The sequence below is a fragment of the Dissoconium aciculare genome (assembly GCF_010015565.1).
Source record: "Dissoconium aciculare CBS 342.82 unplaced genomic scaffold K489scaffold_4, whole genome shotgun sequence".
Taxonomy (NCBI): Eukaryota; Fungi; Ascomycota; class Dothideomycetes; order Mycosphaerellales; family Dissoconiaceae; genus Dissoconium; species Dissoconium aciculare.
The window spans coordinates 1,131,976-1,149,656 of NW_022984954.1; the positions used below are offsets into that span (position 1 = coordinate 1,131,976).

A 17,681-nucleotide genomic window follows, 5' to 3' on the forward strand; every position below is an offset into this window, starting at 1 on the left:
CATTTCAAGGACGACTCTTTGGATGGCGTTATATACGACCGTTGCGAATGTGCGCATAGGTCGATTCGGCAGGATCGAGACATGCAATTCATGACATACGTGTCTCTGTAGCAAGGATTCAAACACGAAACGAGCTCTGTTGGGCCAACTCGTCAATATGGCGTTCGCGAGAGATACTGCTGTCCAACAGACAGATTCACATACATACACTGCCAACTTCAGCGGTGATTGGGTCATCGGCTCCGGTAGGCTGCCTTCCCTGGTCGACGACAAGACAGCACATATCGTCCAACCACTGACATACACACGCCGGTAGTTCCCCACGGAGGCTACGTAACGAGCATCTTTCAAACCGTCGCAAAGAAGCATTTCTCCACAACCCTCTCCAAGCAAAACCAACCTCATCTCCTCGCCTTACATCTCGAATTCCTCCGGCGTACAGATGTCGGTCCCGCCACCTTCGTCGTGCGAGACGTCAAACTCGGCCGGCAGATGTCCATCATCCACGTGACCCTCTCCCAAGGCGACCGCGAAGAAGTCCTGGGCTACATCACCCACACGAATCTCGCCGCCGAACAAGGTTCCAGTTTCGACACCCACTGGGTCTCCCGTGCGGAGCTCTCCGGCGTGGATGTGGCCACTCTCGAGAACGGGACGAATCCGGTTTATGTGGAGAAACAGGCTTGGCCGGAGACGAAATTCCGGAAGGCGACGACTCATTACCGCTCGTGGTTTCCGAGGAAAGGCCAGCCTATCCAGTCCGGCTATGATTTCTGGTCGTGTCCGACGAACCCCGAGGAGCGCTGGACGCCGGAAACGCTCGGTTATCTCGTCGATAGTTTCCCGCAGATTCTCGAGTCATATCTCTACGGCGGCCTGGATCCGTATAGCGTGAAACTCGACACCGATCCGAGTCTCCGGGAGCTACGGAAGGAACGGGCCAAGGATCTCAAACCGCACTGGTACCCGACGGTGCTGTTGAATATCGATGTGAAGAAATTGCTACCTGAGGAGGGTGTGAAGTTTTTGTTTACGAGGGTCCAGGCGAAACAGATCAAGAATGGAAGGTATGATGTCGAGGTTATCATTCTTGATGAAGGCGGAGATGTTGTGGCGCTCAGCCATCATATTTGCCTTGCGGTGAGCGCGGAGAGGAATATGGCCGCGAGGAGGAAAGGTGGTGAGGGGACGAAGTTATAGATGAGAGTAATTATGATTTGTAGGAGGAAGAGAAAAGATAATTCTAGATGACGGTTCACTACATATCATGTTCCCATTTTCTGAAAAGAGAGGGAGAGAGAGATAAATATATGTATATAAATGAACACAGTGGTCCCTAAGCAAACCATCATGCAGTGTATGAGTGAATTTGTACCACCGAAACTATGGCCACTCAATCAGAAAAGATCATGAGCACCTCAAACAACGTGGTTGAACTTTGGTCTTGCAAGGGGACGACTACAGAAGTAATCGTTTGATTTAACATCCGGGAAGCTCGCATATTGGAGATCTTCCTGAGAGGACTGACTTGCTGTGCTTGTGATGAGGTATGGGGATGTGCGGAGTTTTCTAGACGGCACTCGAAGAGATGTCGTTGTCAACACAATGGACTACCATTGACTCCGAAGTCATAAAGCAAGACGTGAATTCGTATCTCTGTCATTGGGACTTTCGCATGTGCAAGATTCCAAAATGAGACCACGCGTTCGATATGATGGCAGGGAATAAAGTGAATGAATTTTGACTGGGCGATGAGTTGTGAAGATACCAAGGGAGACGAAAATTATCCCGCCGATGTTTCCCCGAAGACCGCCGCGGCGATGAACCTGCACGTCTGGAGACTTTGATGAATTGACGGAATATGCGACGATATATTTCATCTATCTTTGATCCACAGGAGACTTCTTATCCCGTGAGACAATCTTACATTCGTTCTTTGCGCGTTGTACATTACTTGTTGTGTATATCTTTTTGCAGCATTTGATAGCCAGACCGGCTATCATCCATTCGCTATCCTCCATTCTGGCGCTGCATACTCTCCACCCCTTTGCGGACTCCGGCCCAAAGCGAGCAACTTCCCCGAGAGGCATTGAGTCCAGCGCGATTTAGAGACTTCTTATCTCTCCTGGCCATCACGGAATCCCCCAGCGGTTGACATCACGGATTTTGCAATCGGGATTTGTCCAGAATAAGGCGTGTTGGACCGAATCTACGTTGTGCTGCAGCGATTGGAGTGCATCATGGCGGTGGCCGGCCTTGCGCGCAACGCGGCGATGGTCCGCTGCGGTGCTGGTTCGGGGGTGGTGATGAGATCTACGTGCCCCTCCTCCGGTGTGTCATTATGGCCCACCGCCACCTTCCCACAGCAGCACGCGAGCATAGCAGCGACCAACAGCTTCCAACCAACACGCGTCTTCTCTGCCTTGACCGCTCCACTCTCGAACTCATATTCCACATCCTCGTCCTCACTCTCTCCACGACAACACCCCATCCCCATCCCCACCAACACTCAAGCAATCTCTCTTCAATCGAGATTGCTTTGGCGCAAAGCGAGACTTCTACAACCCTCAAAGAGACACTGCTCACATCGACGAGCTATGTGTAAACGCGAGGTCGACGTCGAGGGCACGAGCGTGAACATCAGCGCTGCTCGTGAGGTCCTGCCTACCAACGTCAAGCCTCTGCACTACGATGTCACCCTCGAGCCCAACTTCGAGACATTCAAATATGAGGGTACCGTCATCATTGACCTCGACGTCGTCGAGGACACCACCTCCATCTCACTAAACACCCTCGACATCGAGATTCACGAGACCAAGGTGTTGTCCGGCTCCAATGTCATCACTTCGTCGCCAAAGGTGTCCTTCAATGAGGACACTCAAACCACCAAGGTCGAGTTCGATCAGAAGATCTCCGCTGGTTCAAAGGCGCAACTCGTGCAGAAATTCACGGGTACGCTCAACAACAACATGGTGGGATTCTACCGATCATCGTACAAGGGAGAGAACGGCGAAGACAAGTACATTGCCACAACACAGATGGAACCTACCGACTGCAGAAGAGCATTTCCGTGTTTCGATGAACCTGCGCTCAAGGCGACCTTCACCATCACCCTCGTCGCTGAAGACAAGATGACGTGCTTGAGCAACATGGACGAGGCGGGAACTAAGCAAGTGGACACTGCAGGCGGAAAGAAGAAGGCCGTGACCTTCAACAAGACCCCTCTCATGTCGACCTATCTGGTTGCCTTCATTGTGGGTGAGCTCAAGGTACACGAGAACAACGACTTTCGCATTCCCGTTCGAGTATACTGCACACCTGACCAAGACATTGCCCACGGAAAGTTCTCTGCCGACCTTGCCGCGAAGACTCTGGCATTCTACGAGAAGGAGTTCAACAGCCCATTCCCTCTGCCAAAGATGGACCAGGTCGCTATTCCCGATTTTTCTGCAGGCGCCATGGAGAACTGGGGTCTGGTTACTTACCGTGTGGTCGACCTGCTGTTGGACGAGAACAACGTGAGTGCTTCGACCAAACAGCGTGTAGCAGAGGTTGTTCAGCACGAGTTGGCACATCAATGGTTTGGTAACTTGGTCACAATGGACTGGTGGGAAGGTCTGTGGTTGAATGAGGGTTTCGCGACCTGGATGTCATGGTACTCTGCCGAGCGCTTCTACCCCGACTGGAAGGTGTGGGAGGGTTATGTCACCGACAACCTGCAATCTGCGCTTGGTTTGGACTCGCTCCGAAGCTCTCACCCGATCGAGGTCCCAGTGAAGCGCGCAGACGAGATCAACCAGATCTTTGACGCCATCTCATACTCCAAGGGTTCTTGTGTCATTCGCATGATCTCGAAATACCTCGGCGAGGAGACCTTCATGAAGGGCATCCAAAATTATCTCAAGAAACATGCCTATGGAAACACGCGCACTGAGGACCTCTGGGCTGCTCTGACTGACGCTAGCGGCAAAGACGTGGAACGTGTGGCAGACATCTGGACCAAGTACGTCGGTCATCCTGTGGTCAGCGTTTCAGAAGACGCAAGCAACAGCACCATCACCGTCAAGCAGAACCGATTCTTGCGAACTGCCGACGTCAAGCCTGAAGAGGACCAGACCTTGTATCCGGTCATCCTGGGTCTCCGCACCAAGGACGGTATCAATGACGATCTTCGACTTGACCAGCGTGAGCACTCGTTCAAGGTCCCGGACTTGAACTTTTTCAAGCTCAACGCCGACCACTCTGGTATCTACCGCACATCATACACCCCTGAACGTCTACAAAAGCTTGGAGAGAACGCAAAGGCTGGCTTGTTGACCGTACAAGATCGTGCCGGTATGATTGCCGATGCGGGCGCGCTTTCTGCTGCTGGTTACTCCAAGACCGACGGCCTTCTCTCTTTGTTGAAGTCTTTCGACACTGAGAGCGAATTCGTCGTCTGGGATGAGATCGCTGCTCGCATTGCCACCATTCGGGGCGCCTGGACCTTCGAAGATCAAAAAGTCAAAGACGCTCTCAAAGCATTCCAACGTGATCTCGTCAGCGAGAAGTCCCACCAATTAGGCTGGCAATTCTCCGACTCGGACGGCCACATTGAACAGCAATTCAAGGCCTTGCTCTTCGGCACCGCCGCCTCTGCCGGTGACGAGCAAACAAAGAAGGCTGCTTTTGAAATGTTTGAGAAATTCGCCGCTGGTGACCGCACCGCGTTACACCCCAACCTTCGCGCCAGCGTCTACTCAATCGTCCTCCAATACGGCGGCGTCAAGGAATACGACGCCCTCGTCAAGGAATACGAAACCGCCAAAGCCAGTGACGAGCGCAACGCTGCCCTCCGCTCCCTCGGCCGCGCATCCCACCCCGATCTCATCCAACGCACGCTCGCCTACTCCCTTAGCAAGCATGTGAAGGAACAGGATCTCTACCTGCCTTTATCCGGCCTGCGGTCCCACGTCGAGGGCATTAACGCTCTGTACGACTGGTTCACCAGCAACTACGACCTCCTCCGCGAGAAATTGCCCCCGTCTTTCACCCTGTTTGGCACGGTCGTCAGCATGTCCACGTCTGGTTTCACGAAGCCTGAGCAACTTGCGAAGGTGGAGAAATTCTTCGAGGGCAAGAGCACGAAGGGCTTTGATCGCAATTTGGCCCAGACCTATGATGCTGTTAAGGCGAAGATCGGCTGGGTCCAGCGCGATGCATCTGGCGTGGAGAAGTGGTTGAAGGAGGAGAAATATCTTTAGATAGAAGGTAAACTCTCGCACGTCGGCGCGAATAGCTAGCTACTGCTAGAGAGCGAAATGCAAGATGAAAAAGCTGCAATCCCGTTGTTGTTTCTGCTGACTCGTCAATTCGTTCTCTCCTAGTCTCTATCCTACGAAGTGCTGCTTCTCGTCATTGTCTTCACGCCGTCATGCGAGTCGTCACGCTGAAAAGAGAAATTTCACGGCAGCTCGGTCTGATAAACTACATGAGGGTATGACTTCAGCCGTCACTTTGATCAGATTGCTTCTCGTCTTGGAAATCTAGAAATCTCAAAACAAAAAATGAAATATAAAAGAATATATGCTTTGCATTCAAAATCAAACAAAAGAAGTCGCTATCTCTCTTTCAACCAATCCCTAACAATCTTCGCATCCAGATGTGAATACACACCAATTCCTCCTCCTTCTACTCTTTTCATCCTTTCCAGTCCCTCCAGGCTCCAATTCTGACAATTCCATTTCGTCGATTCACCCAGATCGATGCTCACCATAGCTAGAATCTCATGCACGCGGTCAAGCTCGTCGGCGTCAATTTCGCCGATTTCGAGTTCTTGGTTTGGAGCCGGGAGGGTCTTGGATAGGTCCAGGGCTTCCGGGCCTGGGTAGTGGAAGGAGCCGGGCATGCCGCGGAGTTGGTGGGCGATGCCTGGCCTTTGTTGCCCGGTGCTGCTGCCGGGGAGTTGGATGAAGTACGACCAGTGGTAGGGTCTGGTTTGACCCGTGAGATCGTAGGTCCCGCGGTCGTACGTAACGAGGTAGATTGGCAGCTTTGCCATGGCTTCTGGGTTTTGTTGGCTTCCTTGAACAGAGGTTTGAGATTTCTATTTCGGGGGTTGTTGAAGTTCTCAATGGAGCATGTTCGCAGTAACGCGAGTCGGGAAGAGATGTCACCTTTTTCTCCGATTGAGGTCCATATTCTGGCCAACTTACGGTGCCGCGGACTGGTCACCTGATAGTCGCCGATCTGGGATTCAGAGCGTCGCGTCCTTCTTGACCACGCCTCATGAGAATCATAATAAGCTTGAGGCTGCCTAAAGCGGGCACTCTCGTAAGCGCTCCGCCCGACACAGGATTTTAGCGTGAGTCAAGAGAGTGACCGGAAAAGCGATGATTTGTTCATTTCACTACCACGCTTAGCGAGTATCAAGGGAGGCATGTCACTTCTTTTGGCGATCCAGAGAGTAATGCATCCTAAAAGGTTACATGTGCCCATGGCCACGATAACCATAGCCACAATGCCATGTCATCCTGATCTATCGCCCGTCCGTCTGTTCATGGCTATTGTTCATCCAACCATTTCAGAGAGTCAAACGTGTTCGCACCCGGGACCATGCCTCATGCCCGTGGAAAAATCCCCACCGAGCGCCCTGTTCGTAAATGCTAAAACATTTGAATGTCTCCCCATCGCGCTTTCTCCTGAAGAGCGGGTAGGTCAAAAAGAGAGAAAAATGCAGGCCAAAATGCCGACTTTCTCGATGGATCCTCCCATCGATGTGGCAACCACCCGTAAGCCCGCCCGCGCCAGTGTATCATAACGCCCGATGCTTCGTAGACGCCCTAATAGATGCCGTGTGAATAAAGAGAAACTCCGCGCCCCCTTTCCCTCTTCGGGAAGATGCGGAGATGCATTTTCCTGGCGCACCAAAAATGTACACTCGGACATGTTCGCGATGCTGTTACTTTAGTCATGAGAAAGGGTCAAAATACCCTCTCACCTCCCGAATGCGTGTAGGAAAAACAACCTCGAGCGAGGGAGAGCAACGGCAAGAACAAATGAAGATGGAAATGTCGTAGCGAGGTCGTAGGCGTCAAGTGTCCGAAAACACATGCACGCCAGAAGAAAGCAGGAGTGGGAGAGCTCCAAGGAGCGAAGACAACGGTAGCCGGCAAAATCCGAAAAATCAGCGCTTCTCATCTCGATTTGCTCCTATGCCCGTTCTCCACTTGCGGCACCGACTCATCGCTCGCTGAGCGCGGCGTAATCGCCAGGCGATGATCTTTGCCACGGAAGATATGCAATCCGACGTCCGTGGCTGTGTCTGCATAGCCATTGCCGGGAATGCCCGGGAGCGGGAGACGTAATGAGCCTTCGGCGATGATACCAGTGTCCCGCATTAGAGAGAAAAACCTCGCCTCATCAGGGTGTCGGGTCTTGGTGGCGACGACTATGAGTGCTTTCGGACTGCGGACGAGCAGATTTAATAGAGTCCCGACGAGAGGTTCTAGGGTGTCTGCGTTGTAAGTGCATTCGCTTACGACGATGAGATGGTTATTTCGAGTGGCGATGGCGTCGGGGAGAGGGGAGAGCCAGTCAAGAGGTTCGAAGCGCGCGCGCGAGGACATGGCGGGTCGCATACGTTTGATGTTCGCGGCGACTAGATCCGCGGCTTCATCGAGGTCAGTGAGGAGTACGTCGCAGTCTGGGATGGATTGCGCGAGACTGATGCCAACGGTGCCCGCGCCACAGCCGAGTTCTAGGACATTGAGGCGCCGATATGTTGCGGAGACGAGGACGTATTCGAGGAGAGGGTGGGTATTTGGATTTTGGAGGGAGATCGTGTCGTCTATGTGTTGCACGAGGGCTTGACTGCCATCCCAGAGATGCCGCGCAATGCTGTCTCCCGCATCTTCGAGCAGTGAGAGGCGGCGGTCGGCAGACGATGTGAAGCGGCGCTCGACGCGCCGGCCGCTATCGAATTGGCCTTTGATGGCATTTATTGAGCCGCTCCAGATCTCGCATATGGGCGGCAGGTAGCCATTTGCTTTGGAGTTGCGCGCCTCCACATGGACACACGCGGGCCATTCTAAATCCTGATGCGCTAGATCGAAGGAAATTGGTAGGGAGCGGGAGCCTGCTTTCCAATGTAGTTTTCGTCTGAGGAAAATCTCTGCGTCTGCTGCAGTTGCTGACTCAACAGTCACGACGAGGTCAAGGTCATCAGAATAAAATGTCTCGCCGAGGTCGGTTGTGACGGTGACGACGGCACGGAGCTGGATATTAGCATTATCCACATGAACCTTTGGTGTCTTGAGGAAACGAACTGTAGGGCTAAAGTCAGCCGGGAGAGCATTTGAGAGGCGTTCGATTTCGTCGTCCAAAATCTATTTCTGTTTTTTCTCTATTCCTCGACGAGCCACATGCTGGATCGAACTTCGATCTGCAGAAAATGCGAAAAATCGTGATGTGAGAACAAAGCGCGAATACGTACTGTAATGCATGATTGGACGTCGTTTCACGGGTTTTCCTTGCGCGGCGTTGTGGGACCTGCGCTATAAAAACCCGCCAGAATCCCGTTCGGCTATGTGATCGTGAAAAGCCTTGTCCGTGAGGTCCTGTATTCCCTCCTGCGGGAGAGAAATGTTCCGAATGTCGTTCCACCAGGGGATAAATTCCAATGGTGAAAGTACTGCTTATTTTTCCGTTGCCTTGCCGGCGGGCTGGTGCTAACAATTGGGCGTGGAAAGCGGGTTTCCTCCTGGCGCAAGCACCGCGCTGTGTGCACCTCTTCGCTCAGTGAACAAGCTGGATTCGCGCCACTTCCCAAGCTTGCACGTGCGTCAACAATGAGTGAACAGCGGGCGCGCAATAATGCAAGTCCCGCGGAAATCGATTGTTGTTCGTTCGAGATATCCGGAATATGTATGGGGTATATTTGGTCGAGCGCGTGATTGAGATATATTAAGCCACTGTCCCACGGAAGGAGGAAAGCGGAACAACGTGCGGCTCTGCCTGGTAAGCTGTTGTTGGGTAGCGCTGGGCTGATTGGCAAACCAGTGAGAGAGGTCGGAGAAAGTCGCGAGAGCAGTAGTTCTTCGCCCGGTCCGGCTTGAAGAAAATGTACAATGGTAAGAAGACGACAGAGGAGGAGGAGGGAGACGATGATATTAAGCGTAGAGTGTAAAATGGTAAGCGGCAGTAGTGGAGATGGTTGTGAGAATATACCACAACCTTGGAATGTTTATAGTGGAGCAGTGCTGTAACGTCTAAGCAGTAGCAGTAGCAGCAGCCGCAGCAGCAGCAGCAGCAGTAGTGATAAACAAGAGCAGAAGTAGCTCTCGTGGTGGTGGTGGTGTGTGCACTGTATCAAAATGGACACGAATAATGGTTGGTGGTGGTGCTAATACCGGCAGGAGTAGTATGAGGGAGTAGTTGTGATAGTCACACCCTTTAGTCTCAGTAATCCAGAGCGGCAATCGGACGGAAGATCTCAACATGGAACTTGGATGAACAAATAGGACCCTGCTCCGGCGGTTCACCTAGAAACTTTGACATGCGCAGTGGGAATACGCGGAGACGAAGCGCACTGCATACGACGAGTCCGAGGTCCCATCTTCAGGCCTCGTTCTTAGCTGCATAATCTACAGGCAGCTCATCGGAGTCGACTACAGCAAAAAGAGTGAGCTACGAGATACCTCCATGTTCACTGCTGGAGAAAGCTGACCATCTCTAGCACACCGAGCAAGGTGTATTTGCTGCAGCTGCAGTAGTGCTGGGTTCAAGATCTAACAGGTGCATAAGTTTTGGCCAAGTTCCTGGCCGTACTGCGTCTCCTGCGCTGATGTGTGATGGAACTAGTGTTCATTCCAGGAAGGGTTATGCCATCTCATCTTCCATGGTCCGATCACTTTCAAGATCGCTGTATCTTCACAACCACCGAAGCAACCCCACTGACGGTGAGCAGGATCGAGAAACAGCGGTCTAATTATCCCAGGCTACTTTCCATGCGCCGGGCAACGGGCGAGGGCAGAAGAAAAAAAAGAGGCGCCTGCACGCGCGCGTGGTTTGGTGCAGGCCAGTGCACAAGTGTCCGGCTATGGCCATGGGGGAATACTTGTAGCGTGATGTCGATGCTGCACTGTGTTTTGCGTCGAGAGATACGATCCTACTGTGCCGCTCGAAGAGTGTTGCGAAGTACGATTCACTTGACGGATGGAGATGTGCTTCTCACGTACTCTTCCAGTACCTACTCGACGACCATTGCATCGCGCATAGTAGGGGGGTAATCAGAGAGAAATCTGTCTGCTGAGATATGGATCCGGCTCGCAAGCCGGATCTGCTGTTGTATCGCTCGTACTGCCACAGCTGCCATTCCGAACAGACAAGGTTCGGCCTAAGGTCTTTCATGTCTCTCTGTAAACACTCTTCGTGGATGCCTCATCTCCACCAAATGTACGAACTACCCCGGCTAAACCTGCTCTGCGCAGACCGCTCACAAGTCCGCCAGCGCAAGATAACAGGATCGCTGATACTGAGAGCGACAACGACACGTTGCAGGTATCATGCTCGTCATGGCACAGGTCCTGCCGTGTCTGCCTCGCCATCAGGTTTCGGGGTCGACAGGAGAAGGCGCCGTCGCATCATAATGTCTCACCGCGAATAAGACGATCGCGATGAAGAGTCTACAATTGTGCGCGTCTAATCTCCATTGCGGTCCAAGCAGGCCCGCGCAATCTAGACCACGTTCCGCACCGGCTAACATTCTCATTGTGCTTATGATCGAGTAATAATCCCACTTCCCGCAAGCCCTGTCGCTCACACAAATCTCTCGATCTTGCCAGCAGGTCCTGCTCCCTCACGATGTGGCTTTGCCACAAGAGCTAAGAATATAACGCCTCCGTCTGCATCCGTACCTCACCAAGCGACCCCGGTCTCGTCTCCTCCTGCCTGCCACGAAACGCTGAGCACTTCGGTTGAAAGACATGAGGCCCGGCGCGGCGAGGCTCATCTTGACGTCTGGACTTCTCTCCGAGGGCACGACGTCCTGTCGTGACATGAAATCCGCCGATCTCCCTATGTTTTGGGTAAAGTCGCAGGCCATGGTTCGCCAGTCTAGAACTCCTCAGGGTCCACCACACCCCGATACCTTACCTTATTGGAATAAAATTAGCAGTCGCCGGCGAAGAAAGAGCAAGAGGATTTCCTTCGGAACATGCTGCTGCCGGGAACAAGCACCAGTCAGTACCCTGGTATTATTACGGTAGTCCTCTTTCTCTTCGCGCCGAGAGTACTCCGAAGCGTACGTACAGGACAATCAAGGCGCATAATCGCATAGTGCCAGAAACACCTCCCTATACCGCTTGACATTTCGAATTCATCGTCATCACCAGCGTTCGACATGACACTCGTCATACATTCGACGAGGCAGCCCACAGACAGGGCTAGCCTGAGACGATCGCCCGATGCTGTGCCTGGGAATTCGAAATGCGGTACATGCGACGGGGCTGGGGAAGGAAAGGAAAGAAAGTGCCCTCGAGTCATGCTAGACATAGGGTTCAGCCATATTTCCGCCTGAGGCACGGAAGCGGTACGGAAGAGGGCCACAAGGGCGCGGCACGCACAGGCCCCATCCTGGTTGATTCCGATCGCGTCTGAGATCGCGCAGGCAATTCTATGATGCGCTCGCAAATCCGGGGGCCCAAACAAAAGGCAATGCAGATCGGAGCGGCTCCGAATCCACTCCATCGCCAGATCAGATCGATTTCTCGCACTTTAAACCTCGATTCATGGGGCCTTTCCCACATTGACGCCGCCTTTCTCTTGTTATCTACATGAGCGTGGTATATCGAAGTTCTGAACATGAGATCTATTGTCAAAGTTGTATTACGACGATGATCACCATTTGGAATATTCGGTTGAACTGGTTCCAGAACGTGGTCCTTTTCCAAGTTTGATGCTCAAGATGGACTGAATGATAACGCCTCAACGATTCCAATAATAATGCAAATCAAACCATGTTGTTCTCATCAAGAGTCATCGCGACGAGGAGTCCGCGCGTGTCGATCACCGGTTCCACTCTTGGTCTGGATCTTCTCTCCTCTCCAACCTGGACGCGAAACCCGGAATTTGGTGTCTAGCAGTGATAATGGAGACGGAACGGATAGATGCCGGAGTTGTCGATTAACATGGAACTCGCATGTTGTCATTGTCCAACGTCATGGTCTTCAAGTTATTCCACAGTAGGTCTGTACGGATTGTTGAGAAAAGACCGTGCCGTGTCACGGTTTCGCGCGTCGCACGTTTCATAATGAGCGACTCCATGCCGGGTAGCTGACTGTCTGGGCAATGCGAATGCGGTGTGATGGCGCTGCCTGAGTCCCTTCCTGTGAGTGGTTTCTTCAAGGGGAAAAACATCCACACCAAGTATAGGATTACAAGTCCTTGACCTTTCACGAAAGTGGCCGGGAATGATGCTTCACCTATAGGAACCAACAACTTATACACAAGATAGGTATGAGGCCAGGAAAGAGCAAACCCACGTTGACGCAACATCGGCATTCACCATGAACTTCATAAAGTATCGTATCTTCTATAGTCACGAGGACCCCGTCCGGCGCCGGTCCTCGGCAGCCTCAGCTCTCAAATGCCGATTAATCTCATCGCGAAACAGCGAAGAAGTCGTCAAGCCAGCGTTCCCCTTCGCAGCAGAACCGCTCACATTTCCAAATAAACACTGCCATAGATCGTCCCTCCCGACAAGTTCTCCGCCAGCTTTTCCCGCAGCGAGGAGTTTTGCACGCGGCGCCTTTTGCAGCTCGGCGTCGTTGGCGACATCCATGATTGTCTCGTTAGATACAGTAGAGCCGTCCGTGGTCGGATCTGATGGTGCCTTTTCTTCTGCGGCTTTGACCGCGGCGGCGTGAGAGCGGACGTGGGCGAGACGTCGGGCTACGGACAGTTCGTAGATGGATTCTTCGACCGTGTCGGAGACGAGGTACATCCAAACCGTGGTAGGCCGTGTCTGGCCAATGCGGTGGACACGTGCAATGGCCTGGAGTTCGACGGAGGTGTGGACGAGTGGTTCGCAGATGAAAACATGAGTCGCAACGGTTAGCGTCAGCCCTGATGAATCGGTTTTAGCATCGAGGAGGAGGCAGTCGACAGAGGGATCGTTCTTGAATGTTTCGACGGCGCGGGGATTTCCCAGTCGCGTGTGGCCGATTTTGAATTGTGTAAATGCGGTGCTGAGGACGTCGAGGAATTCTCGGTATTGGGAGAAGACTACCGACTTGACGCCCGCATCCGTGTTGCGGATGTGGAGTAAATGTCTACCGAGAGTGTCGATTTTGGTGCCATAACTTACTGGCAAATCAACAGATTTGATCTCGTCCATCAGCTTGTCGTCAGCGTTGGCATATATAGAAGAAGCCTTAGCTAAAGAGGAAGGTTGAGCTTCGGTCTTTGCTGGACTTGAGGAAGTCTCTGTATTTGACGTTTCCTCGTTCGACGTCTCCTCTTGGGCCTTCAAGTCTTGTGGCTTAAAGACAATGTCGTGAACGTCAACTTTGGCCAGACGACGTTTGCAAATAGGGCAAGTCCGTGATTGGTGAAACCAATGCTGGATGCAATCCTTACAATACTGATGACCGCACACCGTAAGTACGCCCAGTTCAAAAGGGGATTGGCAAATGACACAAATCCTCTGTGAAACTTCGACGTTGGACTCGTCCCGCAAGTGTAACAGAAATCGATTCTTGGTCCTCAATTGCGCCAGCGTATTGGCCGATTTTTGTTCCTGATCGATCGCGTCGTGCAGAGCATCTTCATCAAGTGCCTCGTCCAACTCGTCTTTATATGGCGCAACTTCATCGGAAATTTCCTGAAGTTGGCGGTAGAACTCGATCCTCTGGTTCTGTGCATCGTGGAACAGAACGGACTCCTTGTCGAGTGCTGTAAGTGTTTTACCGTACGCCTGAAACGTATTTTGGAGCGTCTTCAGTAAACTCTGCACCATCTCTCGCTCCATATTGCCGCGAGCGGTGTGTGTTGTCGCTGACAATGTCCCTTCGAGTGTGCGAGCTCTCTGTATCACATCTCTGAGAGAAGTGACCTGATCTTTGCGAGCTCTTAGCTTGTTTCGAACGCCATATAGTTCCAAAGCCAACTCAGGTGCATGGACGTTCTGTTTAAGAGCTTCCGGGTGTTTTGGATCTAGATAGTTTTTGATCGCTCGAACGGTTGTTTTGACCTCATGATCTATAAGGGGTGCAGCTTGGCCAGTCACGGTTGTGCCAAGATCGGCTTGGATAGCTTTGAAGGCGTCAAAGTAGGCGTAGAGTTCATCTTGTTGCTTCGTTGATTCTTCGTACTCTTCGCCATTCATCTCGGTGTCGTCATCCTTGTCAACCAGTGGCTTCAAGAGAAACTCGACCATCTTCGCCCTCCACTTGGTTATGACTTCGGATTGTTCACGCATGAGATTCAAGACCTCGTCAGCCTTGTCCACCACAGTCTGGGTCTCGATCCCTCCCATCTCCTCGACATGTGTGAGTTCAGGCAATGAAACCCATTCTTTTTGCCTAATTTCTTTCATCAAAGCTTCTGATTTTCTGGTTGCATCTTCAAGGATCAGACGTCTCACAATTTTTGCCTCCTCATACAATTCGACCTCTTTCCTCTCAAGTTCGTTGAAGCGCCCCGATTTTGGTGTAGTCAACTCCTTATCAGTCTTTACTTGGTAATGAGCAGTGGCGAGAAAGAACAAACAAGTATGTAACAATTGTCGGGCAACCCGTAGATGATTTTTGAGAGTAGTGAGCTGGCTTGCGCCTTCCGAATCTGGATCTTCATCAGATTGCACGTTGTTGGCATTCACTAATTTTTCCCGAGCATCCGCCACAATTTCCTTGCATTTCAAAACGCAAGTGTCGTAAATCTCAAGGGCTTTCATGCTACGCTCAGAATCTGCTTTGTTATTTCCGAGAATATGCGCCGTCGTCAAAGACGCCGAAATGCCATTCCTCTCTTCCTGACGTAGGCTGAGTTCACTCTGCTCGATCATGACCTCGAGAACTTCGGCGACTGTTCGGAGTGGACCCGCGCTTCGCCCGAGCGCCCGACGATTCTTATTCCCCACTTGAGGGTGTAAACAAGTCTGCCGCAGTCTTGCTAACCATGATCGCATTGACTCAACGGTTGCCGAATCATTTGGATCCCAATCCTCGGCGACTGGCGATCCATCAGTCCTCAATCCGATGTCCTTGCACATGATGTCGAATAATTCTGAATAGTTCTGCTGCTCAAATACCGAGAACGGCATGGTGATCACAACACGCTTCTGGGGAGGCAGGGTCATCTCGTCACGCACCAGTGCTTTGGTGTGTCGCAATCCGATTCTGCTGAAGATCTTGCCAAAGACGTGCGGACGGTTGACAGCTACGTGACGGGAGAGATGACTGACGTCGTGAAAAGATTGAAAATCCAGAAATATCAGCAAGCCACATATGTCTTGAACATCCTTTCGCAAAGGAGTTCCTGACACAGCCCAGCTGTGGACACGAGGGAGGAGACAGGCGACTTGGGCAGCGTTAGTGACACCCGACTCCAACATTTGTGCCTCGTCCAGACACACTCGCCACCATTGTACCTGCACAAGTGGGCTCTTCTTCCGGACATACTGGCGAGCTCGTCTTCGAGACCTGTCTGGCGGATCCGTCGCGAAGTAGATTTCTTTTCCGAGGGTCTTGTACGTAGTCAAGACTACGTCATATCCGGTTGTGATGTCGTTGAGAAGCTGCACGGTTTCTTCTTTATAATTATTCTTGGGGACACCCTGATAATGAAGTACACGCAGACTCGGAGCATGCTTCTCGAACTCGGAAATCCACTGTTGAAGGATCGAATTTGGACAAATGATGAGTGTTGCCTGCGAAGGTCTTGGTTCGTGGGGTTGCTCGGAGTTTTGCGATACCATCACATCAAAATCGATCCGACGATGAAGAGAAATTAGCGCTATAATTTCCACAGTTTTGCCCAGCCCCATTTCTTCTGCCAGTAGCCCTCCTGAGACGTGATATGAGAACTTCTCTGGCCGTTCCGACGACAGGCTGGCGGTGAGAGTATTAACAAAAGACGGTCGACCGATGAGGTCCACAACTTCGTCCACAAGGCGGACCTCCTCGTGCTGCTTCTCCGCCTCCGATAGTGGGCAGATAATTCCTGCGCGGAACTCTCTCCCTTCCCGGCGTAAGAGCCACGTCACGGCTCTCTTTTGGAAAGAAAATAAATAAGATTCGAGCATATTAGTGCTCGGAAATTCGAGCTCCTTATTCTTTTGTGTGGCAGGAAGGCTAGCGTAAAAATCGAGAGGTGACCAAGGTTCATCGCGCTTGCCTGCGCTCTCATCTATGCTTGGGAATGCCGCAACGAGCTTTCTGTAATCTGATGAATGCTGCTTCTTCCGGGTCGGCTCCATGAAAAATTGATTCAGAATCGGGACCATCCCTGATCGCCAATAAAGTGAAGCATCGAATCGTATAGTTCTATTGCTCGCATCGCCACCAGGAGTGAGGGTGCAGTGGAGGAGAGTCGAGCTCTGCTCTCTTATAGTTTCTGGAACCCAAACGTCTGGAGTGAAAGCTAAGTAATCAGGTGATCGAAGAAATTCAAGAAAGTCGTTGGGCACTCCAGCGACCTCTACTGTGAGGAGCGGACTGTCAGAGACATGGTAGAGCGCAAAAGTCATTGCTGTACAAGGTCCGATCGATCGGACAGCGACGAGATGCACCTGTATTGCCTCATGCTCACCAAAGCTACTCGCAGCTATATGACTCGCTGTATCGTCGAATTGCAAGTCGATCGTCGCTTTGAACAACAGCGGATTCGGGTCTTTCGCTTCTGAGGGTGAGTGCTTTTCGAGGCTGTCACCATTGCTCTCAATTTTCCTTCGTTTTCGTGGCGGATCTCTTGCGACATCAAAATGGGTCTTGCCGGTCTTGAGGAACCATTGCGCCGGCTTGAAGCATTCGGCTTCTACCAGAACGGAATTGTCATCACTTGATCTCACGACGGAGGACACGGCTGAAGCTGCGCAGTATTCGCGACGCGGCGCCATCTGTGATGCAGTGATGGTTTGTGTATCCGATGCGGTGGTTTTTCTTGAGTGATCTCATTGGATGTTATGGTAATGAACATGATATGTTAAGGTATGGTTGCATGTGATGATTGAAAGACAAGCGACTTTCATTAGTCGCGTGCTAAATGTCCTCGGCGCTCAACAGATTGCCGAATCGGGCAATGGCGCGAATGTTGTAGGCTGCAATCCCCATTGCTATCGATAAGCGCCTGTGATGTCACTTGCTTGAGGAAGGATAAGTGAAAGATGCGAGTATGGACCAAAGTATCGATCATTATGACTCACGGAACCCTTCGACAAATGATGCTTGACTTCAAAGTTGGTATTATTGCAGTCCATGAGCAGCACCACAAAATGATGGTTGTGTTTCGCAGCGCAGATCGTACGTTCGCCAACATGCATCTGCCTGGCTGAAGCTGTTGCATCCGAGCCCCACATATGCGTGCCAATATTGTGTACTTACAGTACACGATGCAGGTCTACTCTCACGAGACCACGTATATATAATAATAAGCTACCCTCCAAGCTGAGCTGACATCGCCTCGAACTTCATCGTCACAAAATC

At 51.8% G+C, this 17,681-nt stretch overlaps 6 protein-coding genes across 6 annotated transcripts; 2 read left to right on the plus strand and 4 right to left on the minus strand.

The window, feature by feature from the left end:
- The first annotated feature begins 48 nt into the window (after nucleotides 1–48).
- K489DRAFT_335685 (uncharacterized protein) lies at nucleotides 49–1,338 on the plus strand. Its single transcript, XM_033602194.1, has 2 exons — nucleotides 49–245; nucleotides 317–1,338. Exons 1-2 carry the CDS (start codon nucleotides 158–160, stop codon nucleotides 1,198–1,200), a joined length of 972 nt encoding a protein of 323 aa, XP_033461400.1. The 5' UTR covers nucleotides 49–157; the 3' UTR covers nucleotides 1,201–1,338.
- A 535-nt stretch (nucleotides 1,339–1,873) lies between these two features.
- Nucleotides 1,874–5,680, plus strand: K489DRAFT_378775 (uncharacterized protein). The gene has a single exon (XM_033604484.1). The coding sequence runs from the start codon at nucleotides 2,241–2,243 to the stop codon at nucleotides 5,241–5,243; it is 3,003 nt and encodes a 1,000-aa protein (XP_033461401.1). The 5' UTR covers nucleotides 1,874–2,240; the 3' UTR covers nucleotides 5,244–5,680.
- Nucleotides 5,485–6,234, minus strand: K489DRAFT_378776 (uncharacterized protein). The gene has a single exon (XM_033604485.1). It carries the CDS (start codon nucleotides 6,038–6,040, stop codon nucleotides 5,600–5,602), a length of 441 nt encoding a protein of 146 aa, XP_033461402.1. The 5' UTR covers nucleotides 6,041–6,234; the 3' UTR covers nucleotides 5,485–5,599.
- A 941-nt stretch (nucleotides 6,235–7,175) lies between these two features.
- On the minus strand, nucleotides 7,176–8,483 carry K489DRAFT_408750 (uncharacterized protein; the record flags this gene model as incomplete). The annotated part of the gene is made up of 2 exons (XM_033607516.1): nucleotides 7,176–8,305; nucleotides 8,474–8,483. 2 exons carry the CDS (start codon nucleotides 8,481–8,483, stop codon nucleotides 7,176–7,178), a joined length of 1,140 nt encoding a protein of 379 aa, XP_033461403.1.
- Nucleotides 8,484–10,942: 2,459 nt separating this feature from the next.
- On the minus strand, nucleotides 10,943–11,854 carry K489DRAFT_181063 (uncharacterized protein). The gene is made up of 2 exons (XM_033599461.1): nucleotides 11,290–11,854; nucleotides 10,943–11,197 (listed from the first exon to the last, which is right to left on the minus strand). Exons 1-2 carry the CDS (start codon nucleotides 11,725–11,727, stop codon nucleotides 11,135–11,137), a joined length of 501 nt encoding a protein of 166 aa, XP_033461404.1. The 5' UTR covers nucleotides 11,728–11,854; the 3' UTR covers nucleotides 10,943–11,134.
- A 723-nt stretch (nucleotides 11,855–12,577) lies between these two features.
- K489DRAFT_315879 (SNF2 family DNA-dependent ATPase domain-containing protein) lies at nucleotides 12,578–16,456 on the minus strand (the record flags this gene model as incomplete). Its single annotated transcript, XM_033601118.1, has 1 exon — nucleotides 12,578–16,456. The coding sequence occupies one exon, from the start codon at nucleotides 16,454–16,456 to the stop codon at nucleotides 12,578–12,580; it is 3,879 nt and encodes a 1,292-aa protein (XP_033461405.1).
- Between the last annotated feature and the right edge of the window lie 1,225 nt (nucleotides 16,457–17,681).

What these genes read in the sequence shown, in the direction of transcription:
- K489DRAFT_335685 (XM_033602194.1), top strand. Translation starts at nt 158, where the DNA reads ATGGCGTTCGCGAGAGATACTGCTGTCCAACAGACAGATTCACATACA. An exon ending in TGATTGGGTCATCGGCTCCG is followed by an intron (nt 246 to 316) that starts GTAGGCTGCCTT and finishes ACACGCCGGTAG; the next exon opens with TTCCCCACGGAGGCTACGTA.
- K489DRAFT_378775 (XM_033604484.1), top strand. Translation starts at nt 2,241, where the DNA reads ATGGCGGTGGCCGGCCTTGCGCGCAACGCGGCGATGGTCCGCTGCGGT.
- K489DRAFT_378776 (XM_033604485.1), bottom strand. Translation starts at nt 6,040, where the DNA reads ATGGCAAAGCTGCCAATCTACCTCGTTACGTACGACCGCGGGACCTAC.
- K489DRAFT_181063 (XM_033599461.1), bottom strand. Translation starts at nt 11,727, where the DNA reads ATGGAGTGGATTCGGAGCCGCTCCGATCTGCATTGCCTTTTGTTTGGG. An exon ending in TTATGCGCCTTGATTGTCCT is followed by an intron (nt 11,198 to 11,289) that starts GTACGTACGCTT and finishes TCCCGGCAGCAG; the next exon opens with CATGTTCCGAAGGAAATCCT.